The sequence below is a fragment of the Passer montanus genome, unplaced genomic scaffold, assembly GCF_014805655.1.
Source record: "Passer montanus isolate IOZ18808 unplaced genomic scaffold, ASM1480565v1 scaffold99, whole genome shotgun sequence".
NCBI lineage: Eukaryota > Metazoa > Chordata > Aves > Passeriformes > Passeridae > Passer > Passer montanus.
In genome coordinates, this window is record NW_024375367.1 from 107,756 (window position 1) to 119,552 (window position 11,797).

Sequence of the window (11,797 nt, forward strand, 5' to 3'; positions counted from 1 at the left end):
CACAAAGTGATTTTGTACTCAGACAAATTTTTCCCCATTTTATATTGTGGACATAATTGAACCCTCTGATTGGGCAAATGTAGTTGACTCTCTGCATTGCTCAGGACCTTTTCCTTCACTTTCCTCTGATAATTTTCTATCACTTTGTATGGTGATATTCCTTAAAGTCTCATTTCTGTCCTTCATGCCAGGCAAATGCACATCCAAAACACAAAAATGCATCACTATAACCAATGCATGTACTCCCAAGGCTCTGATGACACTACAGGAGTGTCCTTTACTTGAGACATCCCTCAGGCCCCTAATCTGTCTAACAAATCTTACACAATCTGGACAAGGATCTGCAGGTCATATACGAAATCATGTTCCACCCTCTGTGCTAATTAAAATGAAAAATTATAATCTTCACAGTTGTTTATAATTGTATTATGAGAAATTCTCAGTGGGAACCTTTTAAACGTGGATGCTTGCAGGTTGTAATAGGACATGAAATGAATGATACGCACAAGCTGGAATGTTTAAGGTAAAAAGAGCATAGTTTATTTTTGAACTCTAATATTTATAGAGTTTTAAAAGTGATTGGAGAATGAAATTGTTACTTTTTAACCTACACTGGTTATATTAATAGTTTATCAAATTGTTTTTTCTAGAAAGGAATGTAAAACAATTATTATTTACATGAAAAATGCATGAGAACTCTGTTACAAAAATGTAAACATCAGAAGGTTTAGAAGAACTTAGAAGAACAGGGTGACACCTGCATTTCCTTTACCTTTATTTCAAGCATTTGAGCATCTCTGGGGATGTCGAAAGTAATAGAGACCAGACCCTCTCTGTTACAGAAAGCAGTTTTCTTCACTGGGGGTTTTCCAGGCAAGGTGACGGTGGCAGTGACAAACAGGAAGGCAGCAGGAGTACCATCAACAAAAGTGGCAGATGCCTGTAAAAAAAAAAAAAGTTATGTTATTTAAAGGAAATCCTATGTTTAAAAAATGCACACAAATAAGAAGCAATTATAATTTCTAATTATAATTTTTATGAACTGAGAAAAAATATAAACCTGTACACACCATTATTCAAAAACCTGAGCTTTGAGAAAACGGGAGAGCAATTGACTCCATCTGGTCTTCAGTTAAGGCAAAAATCTGTGAATACAGTTTACAAAATGCCCTGGATTTTCAACTGGCATCTATTTGGTTTAAGCAGGTCCCAGAGATATTTGTCCTTAACTATTATAAGACAAATTTCTGACTTCAACTCTTTGTAGAATACTCTAGAAAATTGAAGGTGTGAAGTTTCAGGCCATATAAAATTAAATTTATTTTAAAAGGCTTTACTTTTCACAATTTTAATTTTATATGGTATTATCTTATTACAATATCCTTGTTTCAATATTTTGATGGGGAAGAGAGGAAGAGACTGCTATGTTTTATAAAACTTTGTAGGGCAACATCGATTTCTAGAGCAGAAAACCAGCATTTTCTGGCTGTTCAGGCTCTGAATATACAGAAATGGGACAAACCAGATACACACAGAGTAGCTCTGTGTTGGACCTACTCTTGAAGGTGTCTATCCTACAGAACTCACAGCAAATCAGACAAGGAAAGAGGGCAGGTGTAAATGCATTGCTATGAAGGCAGACAGACACAGTCAGAACACTACATACCATAACAGAGAAGGGGGCTCCAGGCACAAAATACTTTTTGGTGTTAGACAGATCAAGAGCATAAGGAGATCTCACAAACTTCACACTGCTGAGCTCCTCTTCCCTCATCTCACCACCTGTTAACATCAAACAGTATGTGTTGCTATGGGGGCACTAACTATAGACTTGCATACTTTGGATATCTAAACTTCTGAAAGATTTTGTTTTCCTTTTCAATTATTGGCGAGAGTTAAAGTTACCTAATGCCATCTGCAACTTGGAGCTTGAGCAGCCGCTTTCCATCTAAGATTCTTCTAGTTAACTCCTGACAGAATGAGCAAGCTTTGCAGCAACAATGGATGCAGTGAGATCAAATTCCCCACATAACAGATTACACCAGAGAAAGATCAATGGGAATCTTCCAGACTGTATCAGCCAAGCCATACTCACTTGCAGTTTCTACAGTGGTAACAGCGACATATAAATGAAATCCTTCTAGAGTGGAAATACTCCTTCTCAATTTCTCTTCCAAAAGTGGTGTATTTAAAGTAACTCTTCCTCTTCCATTTTGGATCTAAAACAAAAGTAGGAGGAGAGAAAAAAAAAAAAAAGAAAAGGAGAGACAGTCTTACTGGTTTGTTGCCATTAGAAATAAAGTGTTGTTTATATCACAGCTACAGTATTATGGACTTGTAAATTCCTAGAATTTTTTACAATATTCAGCTCAGGTAGGATAAATCAAAGTAGTTCCACTGAATACTTACTGATAGCTGTTGCTCCAGGCCTGGAATAAATATTTTGTTGTCATTTTCATCGATTATGCCAAAACGCACATATGCAGCACCTTGAATCTCTTTCCCATAAGAATGCCTTTGGAAGGAAGAAAAGTGAGGAGAGGGATCATTATTTTAATAAAAAGCAAGCGTAACACAGACTAATCATTTTATGCTGAAAAAATATTGTAATATTTTTAGGCATCCCAATTATAACTAATAGCTTGAAAACAAAATTTAGTCCCACTCTCTCGCAACTCAAACATGAAAACTTTTACTGATCTTTGTGCCAACTGGTGATTTCAAATGCAAAGAGACTTATAGCATAAATCACATTGGCAGAATCACATGAGGAGACATCATCTGGTAAAATTTGCACTGGAGTAATTTTTTTTTTTTAACAAATTAATGAGAACTTAAGTTGCACAGAGAGGTTTTACCCCGCTCATCCCATTCAGCTTGGATGTACAGCTAATTCCTTTGCATGAGACACCTCATGAACAGAGCATAGAAAATAAGGTATAAGAGAATAATTTCAGGGAGTGATATGAAATACTTGGTACCTCTGAAGACATACAGCAGGAAGACCCTCCCTGCTGATATTCTAACAACTGCATTGGATAGAGTGGACATCATCTGCCCCACATCGCTCCTACAGATTTAGGCAGTATGGCAGAAAAGTCACCTTGTAAGTGAAATATTTGCCAGATCAGCATCTGGCCAGAACATCCTTGAACATTTAATAAAGGTCATGGGGAGAGAGGATAGGGCCTGTTGTTGCACCTGGCTCTGTACTCAAGAAAGCCCTGGCAGATGCCATCTTCCAACAGCACAGTGTGTGATGTGCTACATGAGACCCATCATGGCCATGGTATTGTCTTTTCCTTGTGGAAATCCTGCTTCACCTCAGTCCTGTAATGGCTTATTTTTGTTTAAACAAGCCTCTTGTAAATTGACCTGATCAGCAGCACTGATCTATACCAATAAAGCCAATGGAGAGACAGGTCTTATGAAAACTGCATTGAATGCCAGAGCTAATAAATGGGAAACAATAGTCAATTACACTAACTTCATTACATGCATGGCCAGTTTAGAGAAATAAGTTCAATTATCAGGAATTCCATATGCTGATTTTGGTGAAAGTCATGCAGGCCCGTGTAGCACCACTAGGACTTTCCCAATAAGGAAAAGAATGGTATCCAGTAATTGAATGTCAATTTTTCTTCTTAAATAATTATGAAGTTAATGAGGAGTCAAATATATATGAAGTTCATAAAGTCAAAATAGAGTGCTGCAATATCACAGAGAAAAATTTAGAAAGGATTAAAATACTGAAGCCAGTGATTTGAAATCACTTTATATCACAATATCAAGTTATCATGATTAAAGCGAGTAATTATTCAATAGAACCAAATAAAAACTTAAGGTGATCAAGAGGAGATAAGAAGAGTTGAGTTTGTTCAGACAAGCACAAGGAGGCAGATGCAGGCTCTTTCTGCTCTCTCAAGGTGTGCTGGGGAACAGAAGGACCAGCACAGTCAAGGACAGCAGGCAGTAGTCTAATAGTCCTCTGAAACTGAATAGATTTCTCCCAACTATGAAAGAAGGCCAGCAGCTTCCACCTGCCTGTTCTTATTTCATAACATTTATTCCTCTTTAGAAAAAGAAAAAAAACCCGAAAATTCAAGGTATCAAGTCCTAATTTAGTCATTCTCCTAACAAACCATTTCTGAGCATTTCTACTCTTATGCAACCTGAAAATTCGACAGCCAAAAAATTATTTTTATTTAAAAAAAATTGATGGATTCAATTTTCATTGTCTGCCTTCATAAGTTTCTCTGTGTTTGATGCCATTCTTATTTGATACCATTTATTCCTCTTTAGAAAAAAAAAAACCCATGAAAGTTTCAGGGTATCAAGTTCTAATTTAGTCATTCTCCTAACAAGCCATTTCTTAGCATTTCTACTCTTATGAAACCTGAAAATTCACCAGCCAAAAAATTATTTTTATTAAAAAAATTTTGATGGATTCAATTTTCATTGTCTGCCTAAGTTTCTCTGTGTTTGATGCCATTCATATTTCATATGGCAGCAGGTGTGATTAATTTTCCTTTGAGCCCTGCCCCATGGTCTGGCCAGTCAGAGCTCTGTTGCCGTGGAACATCCAGGCCAGTGCACTGCTATTCAGCAATGGACATGTGATGCTGTAGTGATGGTCATGGAAACTCCTCTGATTATTTGTATTTGTCTACCTGGAAGCCTTTCTGCATAAATCACTACTCTCAAATGAGCACTAGCTCATTATTTACAGATTTCACTGTGCTTTGAGAAAATTCCATACCCAAACTTTAATTCAGCTCTACTTGAATTATGTTACACATAATACATTATGTTACACATAATTCAGTGGAGGCTTTAGAACATTTATATGTTTAAACTAAAAATATACAGAAAACCAGGTGATTAGTTTGCCTGGAATCTTGCTTAGCAACACAGAGGAGAATCCTAAATAGCCATTTTGATAGGAAACTGAAATATTCAGAAAATCTTGTTCCATGACCTGGACCCAGGTAGCTCTTGGCACTGATTTCTCAAGTCAGTGGTGGAAACAGAGAGTATATAAAATTGATCAGATCCAAGGAAAGCCAGAAGTTAGTTAACTCTTAAAGACAAGAAATAGGTAAAAGTCACAAAACTCAGAACTGCTTGTCTGCCTCTTAACCAGCTTGGCTCTGAGCACACCTACTTTGCCTCGATATCAAACACAAAGCTTTCATTCCAGATATGGTAGTATGGATGAAGTGGGATGAGTTTGACTTCAAAACTTGGAAGTTCTGCATGAAAAAGAGAAGACAAAAGACTTGTGAGTTTCAAACATACCTTAAACTCCTGTCATGGCAACACATGCTGAGACAATGCAGCTACACTGAGGGGATGTTTTATTTTGAATTAGCAGTGCTCTTCTGAAGCAAATCTACTGCTCATTTTCACTTATTCTGCTTGCTTCGCATAGTGGAGCAGTCTTCAAGCACACAAAATTTATTTACTTGCAATGAAAATAAGATAAACTCTGCCTGCTCATGGGCAGGAAGGGCCCTGGACTAGGAGCAGGCTGAAGTAAACCCACCCTGAAATGGGTAGAGTGTGGGTATGAGCTCCTCAGCATCAGGTGTGTCACTCTGAATTTGCTCCTACAAAGCCAACCTATTTGCTCCAGCAGGTATAGCAGAGTGATTTGCTCCTGCTTCCAGCTGTTTGGAGTAATCTCCACTATTCTGCTACCTCCACTAGCTAAGACAAAATCAGTTTTGTTAAACAGAGATTTTCAGACAATCTCAAGGTTTTCTTGTCTTTAAAGGAATAAAAATGAAAACAATGAAACAACAAATGCACATTAATTTTACAAGAAGGTATCATTTCAGTGTAAATAAATCAAACCACTTCTTATCCCAAATTGTTACTTTTTTACATGTTTACTTTATCCAAAGGGCCCTTATTTTCCATAAAAAAGTTCTTTGAGGATAGGAATAACTCTAAGAAACTTCTAGATTGAATTTGGCTGAGACAAAATGGGCAGGGTTTTTTTTTTCTTTTTTCCATCCCAGTCTTCATTGCAAACTTTAGCCAGAATTGAAATTACTTCAAAATGGAGCTTACCTAATTTTTTTTTTCCTGTGGTAGGAGAGTCCATCTAATGTTTTGTGACAAAATGTTTAACAAATGTTTAAAAAGTTACTAAATGTGTATAAAACCAGAGGTGTTTCTTTTTTTAAATGTAAGTGGAAGCCATACAACCTCAGAGCTTTTCTTCTGCTATCACAGATAGCAATGATGCCCTGAAGCACCATGAAAGTTGTCCTTAGTAGTGCCTAACTACAGCCAGATATAACCATTGCAGTGTATTTTTAACACATTGTGGTAACTCCTTTTATTTATACAAATGTTTAAAAAGTTACTAAATCTGTATAAAACCAGAGGTGTTTCTTTTTTTAAATGTAAGTGGAAGTCATACAAACCCAGAGCTTTTCTTCTGCTATCACAGATAGCAAACATGCCCTGAAACACCATGAAAGTCGTCCTTAGTGCCTAACTACAGCCAGATGTAACCATTGCAGTGTATTTTTAACATATTTTGATAACTCCTTATATTTATTATGCAAATTTTATAATATCTCACCGTATCTTTTAACTTCAAATTCAGTGGAAACATTAGACATTTCATGTTGATGAAACCAGGCTTTGATTTTCCAAGTTCCAGGCCTAAATTTCAGATTCAGCAGAAAATAGTTAATTACAATTCCTCAGATATTTTATGATGCCAACATATAAATTATCACTGAATGATAATATTTTCCTTGCTTTGATCTCATCACTAAGTAATTAATTAATGTTTGTTTTTGTTTTTTTTTTACTGGGAGGAGCCAGCAACATATTTCCAAATGTCTTAGAAACACTCAAAAGAAGTATGAGGAAGTGCAAGATAACATATTTGCAAAGCAATACCTTTGAAAAATCCGCAGAAACAGAACTCATCAAATATAGCTCATATAGCTTATATAAGATATTCCTATAGCTTATCTTCACTGAGATATCAAAATCAACCCAGCATGCCAGAAGACCTTGAATATTAATTAAAAGCTTGACTGTTTGAAATCAGAGATAATAATGACGCTTTGCAGATTAGCTCTTTTAGAAGTGCTCCCTTGAATGCAGCCATACATATGAGAAGATATTTGAGCAGTTTAATTGTTCTTTACCAGGATACATGTTGCTAATTGCAGCCTATTAACAGTAAATCCTGGACTCATATCTCCAAGATGAGGTGCTTAAAGGTAAAAAGGTACTGATCATAGGCTCCATATGAGCCCCATGGTGAAAGAAAGACAATTTTGAAAGGTAATTCAAGAAATTCAGCAGTCAAGAATCTTAATCTACAGGTTTTGATGCAGAAGGCACAGGAGCAACTTACTCAGCAATGTCAGGTATATCAAAGTGTTCACCAAACACTGCGTTTATTTTCCGGTCTGACTTTTTAACCACCATTCCCTTGGAATTCTGTTGAGACAGAAGAAGTAAACATGAAATTAAGCACCAGGTGTCGAACATTTCCATCCAAAAGCTCAAGGTCATATCCTAGTCCTATGGAAGAGAAAATGCTTTGCTTACTTTCCTACTTTATTATTCACATGTCACATATCTCCATGTTTCTGATATGGGCCAAAAATAACTACAGATATCTCATATGTGCAAATAAAGATTTCTGGAGAGGAGTCCCAGTTATTGTTGTGCTCTTGGATGTTTTGTACAAGTTTTCCACAGCTCCTGTGCTGAACAAGCACTCATCAACAGTGTTTTTTGCATACTTACTAGCACAGCAACTGTAACCGTGTCATCTGTCGGCCTCATAGCATTGTCCAGAATGAAGATCCTGTATCTGACTGTTTAACAGAAGAATAAATAGGTTCACAAATTTCTTTCTGGCCTTTCTGTATACATATCATTGCAAACTGTAAACTGAGCTACTGAATATAAGACAAAACACTTTCTTTTAGTGAAAAGAAGTCTGAGAAATGAAGAATGAAGATCCTGTATCTGACTGTTTAACAGAAGAATAAATAGGTTCACAAATTTCTTTCTGGCCTTTCTGTATACATATCATTGCAAACTGTAAACTGAGCTACTGAATAAGACAAAACACTTTATTTTAGTGAAAAGAAGTCTGAGAAGTGAAAAAAAAATTATTGCATTCTTCCATAGCCTTCGGAAGGATAAATTTTTGGAGCAAATTCTGAAAATTACTCAGAGAACTTCACTTGCTTTTGTATTATTTCTGCAGTTGAGGCTTGAAACCAAATTCAAACCCTTTTTTTTACTTCCCTCTTTTGTTAGTTAAATTGGTAAGTAACGAAGTAGTAATGGCCATAAAGAGCAAAGATAACTTATTGCTGGGGTTACAAGCAGAAGCAGCAGGAACTTGGTGTTTGGCAGATTTCTCATTAATTTTTTTTTTCAAAAGGAATGTCATCATTAACCTTTTTGAACAAAAAGAAGCAGATTTTGTCTGTCTCCCTTAAAAGTGACTGGCTCTGGAGGCATTTCCACAGGGGTTGCTGCAATGTGCAGAGTTGACCCTGCAGAAGCCCCGGCTGCCGGAACAACCAGCTCGTTATTACTTTTTCTAATCCTGCCCTTGTAACATGCATATCCAACACCTGAAGAGAAGCATTTATATTTTAACCTTGGGAACTTGGTGTGTATATGGGCTTATCTGTCTGGATAAAAATGTAGCCTTTCTTGGAGGACAGGAGGATGCGAGTGCTCTTGGCAGCCGTACGGAGCTCCTTGCTCTCAGTGACCAGTAGAACATATGGCAGATTACTCCTCTTGAACAGGCTCTGCTGCAGACTCCCTGGCTTGACCTGAAGAGAATAAAAGGGAAAACCCCACAGAGGTATAAATGAGCCTGGTAACTTTGGGACCACATAGCTGAGGCCCCACAACAGCTAGAGTGCTTAAATAATCTTATTAGCACCATTCAACATAAGATTTGCAATTATATATTTCTTATTGGGTGTTATATCTTTCTTACTAGGTGAATATTTATTTTTAAGTAGAAATACTCTCTAATCATCCATTTCCACCACATAAATACACTTTCTTCCACCCAGTGTCAATAACTCCAGGCAGGTGAATTCAGTCTACATGCCTGTATCCTGTAATCCCTATTTATGCTAAAATCTTGGTTATGAGATTGCTGTTTTACTTCATGCAGTTTAATGTGCTGCTTCTAAACATCACCCTCGACAGAAACCTGATTGGAAAGTTCTGCTGTTAGCTTTGGGAGTAACCAACCAAAGCTAAACTGAATATTGCTGTGTGCTTTTTTCCCAACCAAATAGCCCAAACTACTGCAACTCAAATAAATCCTACCAGACTTCAAAGAATTGTGCCAGGAGCAAATGATGCAACATAGGATGTAAAGAATTAATCAACTTAAAAATCTGCAGAAAGAACAGAGGCTTTGGTCTGAGAGACTACACATTTTAAAGGTTTCTCCTGTATTGTAAAATGGCCAGTAGTAACCCAAAGGCCTGAAAGCATAGTTTAAGTCAGGTAGAAAACCCAACAGTGACAAAACAATTAAATGTGTTTAAATTAAATTTCATTTATCACCATGTGACAAAATCTCGAACTTTTATATGTGCACAAAAGAATATTCACAATCACCACTAAAATTACATTAGGCATTGTTTTATTAGCTGGTTGGGTGAATAGGGTGCTGCTGTCACTGGAATTTGTTTTGGCAGTGTCTCTCAGGATCAGTGTTGTTTCAGTTCCAGCCTATTCCAAGTAGAGATTATGTGGTTTTTATCATTAAATAAAAAAATTAAATCACTCTGATGGCAGACTCACCATTATTTTTTTCATCTCTTGGTAGCCATTATTTTGATTAAGGTTAAAGTAGATCTTCTCCGATATGAGCTGATTTTTCACCTCATCTTTGAAGAATGCGGTAACTTGCACAGGGCTTTGTGCCCCATGGACTTGAACTGTAATTGTCTCATGTGTGCCCAAATGCACCACATTTGGGGCAGTAATAAGAAATCTGAAACAACAGGTAAACAGATTGTCCAGTATGTCCAATGAATGTCCAAACTATATGAATTTTAAAGATAAAATAGGCTCTCACAATATAGTTGAGCAGGGGACTTGTGGAGATCACCTAATCTATTTGCCCTTGTTAGTCAGAGTAGAGGTTAAAAGAAAATAATTTTCTCTAACTGATCTCCAAATTCTGAACTTTCCCGTTTAAGTCCTGTAAAATAGCAATCACCATACACAGAGGAGAAAAAACCCTGCAATATGTCCCAGGGACTACCAATGCAATTTATAACCAGGAACAACTCAAAGAACTCTATAAACTCAAATTTCTGAAATAGAACAAGGCCATGCATTGAAAGACAATGAATACATATTAATAAATACACAATTAATGCTAAAAAATTACGTATCTTCATGTACTATAATCCACGTTATGCCAGTTTATGCTTTAATATGTCAGGTGGTATAGGTTGAAACCATATGTATGGGGTTACGGGTATCTGATCTTCCTTGCAATATCACTGTGAAATCTTGGAAATGACAGATTGCAGAAGGTAAGACCACATCTCCGGGAAGGGCTGATTTGGAGGCTGAATTGGTTGGGATTTTTTCTCCTCTTTATTGTTTTCCTTCATTCTTGACCTGCTCTGGTTCTTCTTAGTAATTGATTTCATGACCTTTAAAATGTAGATCATTATTCTTGCTCTCCTTTTTTTCAAGTCTATTTTACCCAAAAAAATTTTACAAAAATCAGAGAACTGTGTGAAGACCCAAGTCCTGTCTCTTCACCTATGATGTCACATAGACAAGGAACAGTTCAGAGCTCAAGACAGGTGTTTTTGGAAAATGATTATTCTGCAGAAGATTTCTAAAATGAAAGGTGAATGATTTTCTATTATCAGAATGGGTTGGCTGAACTACCTTTTATATTTTTCAATAAAAAAACCCACTTCTTTCTTAAATGCATAAAATGAAAGGTGAGGTATAAAAATCAGAGAATAAAGATGGTATTTAATTTCATTCACTTGGAATCAGTTGGCTCTAACAAAAGGTGATACAAGGCCTGGCTTATATGTAAATCTCCACTGAAACAGAGGATAAATATAAAATACTGAAGGTCTTCCAGAAGTTAAAACTTTGCTTTCTGCAATGAATAAATCAATTACAGAGGGTTTTTTTCCCCCAAAATTTTTCAATCCAATAAATGTCACAAACAATAAATGAGCAAACAACATGATTTAGTTGTACATTTTTAATTATTGGTACCTGAGAGAAGATTTCTTCCTTAAAAGGGTAGTTTTAAGCTTTTTACTTCTTACCTGTTTAAGGTTACACACATTTTCAGTGGTCCAAGAACCTGGCTTTTTTGATTCTCTATTGAGAGAGAGAGACTACTTCCTACCTTCACTTTCAAGAGATTTGTTAGGATTGAAGAATTTGTAATAAAATATACTTACGATGGTGCTTGTTCTGTATTGGGAAGCAGCAAACAAAAGCTCACCAACAATACCAGCCTTTCCATTGCTCCAACACTCTACAACATCTGCGCAGAAGCACCAAAGAGCCACCATCAATCCAGGTGCTGGCTGTGGAAAATGGGCTGACAGCACATTGCAGCAAATGATGTTGTCTATCCTGGTTATTTATTAATAACTTGCAAAGCTGTGCAAGCAGTAGTGATGGACATGGTGGTGGTGCACACAGTAATACCCTATGGAGAAACAGTATGGACTAAGTCACAATTTTATACTTTTTTGTTCATGCATTCTCTTCCCAG

At 36.5% G+C, this 11,797-nt stretch overlaps 1 protein-coding gene across 3 annotated transcripts in view; it reads right to left on the bottom strand.

The window, feature by feature from the left end:
• LOC120496315 (complement C4-A-like) overlaps nucleotides 1-11,563 on the bottom strand; it is a 42,221-nt gene extending 30,658 nt beyond the window's left edge. For all 3 annotated transcript variants that reach the window (XM_039696646.1, XM_039696645.1, XM_039696644.1), the window contains exons 1-11: nucleotides 11,478-11,563; nucleotides 9,832-10,024; nucleotides 8,657-8,837; nucleotides 7,786-7,856; nucleotides 7,388-7,473; nucleotides 6,596-6,678; nucleotides 5,165-5,252; nucleotides 2,410-2,515; nucleotides 2,096-2,219; nucleotides 1,667-1,782; nucleotides 773-940 (exon numbers count right to left, since the gene is read on the bottom strand). In XM_039696646.1, the coding sequence (XP_039552580.1) occupies nucleotides 773-940; nucleotides 1,667-1,782; nucleotides 2,096-2,219; nucleotides 2,410-2,515; nucleotides 5,165-5,252; nucleotides 6,596-6,678; nucleotides 7,388-7,473; nucleotides 7,786-7,856; nucleotides 8,657-8,837; nucleotides 9,832-10,024; nucleotides 11,478-11,542 (1,281 nt within the window). In that variant the 5' untranslated portion in view covers nucleotides 11,543-11,563. The remainder of the gene's footprint in view (nucleotides 1-772; nucleotides 941-1,666; nucleotides 1,783-2,095; nucleotides 2,220-2,409; nucleotides 2,516-5,164; nucleotides 5,253-6,595; nucleotides 6,679-7,387; nucleotides 7,474-7,785; nucleotides 7,857-8,656; nucleotides 8,838-9,831; nucleotides 10,025-11,477) is intronic.
• Nucleotides 11,564-11,797: the final 234 nt, after the last annotated feature.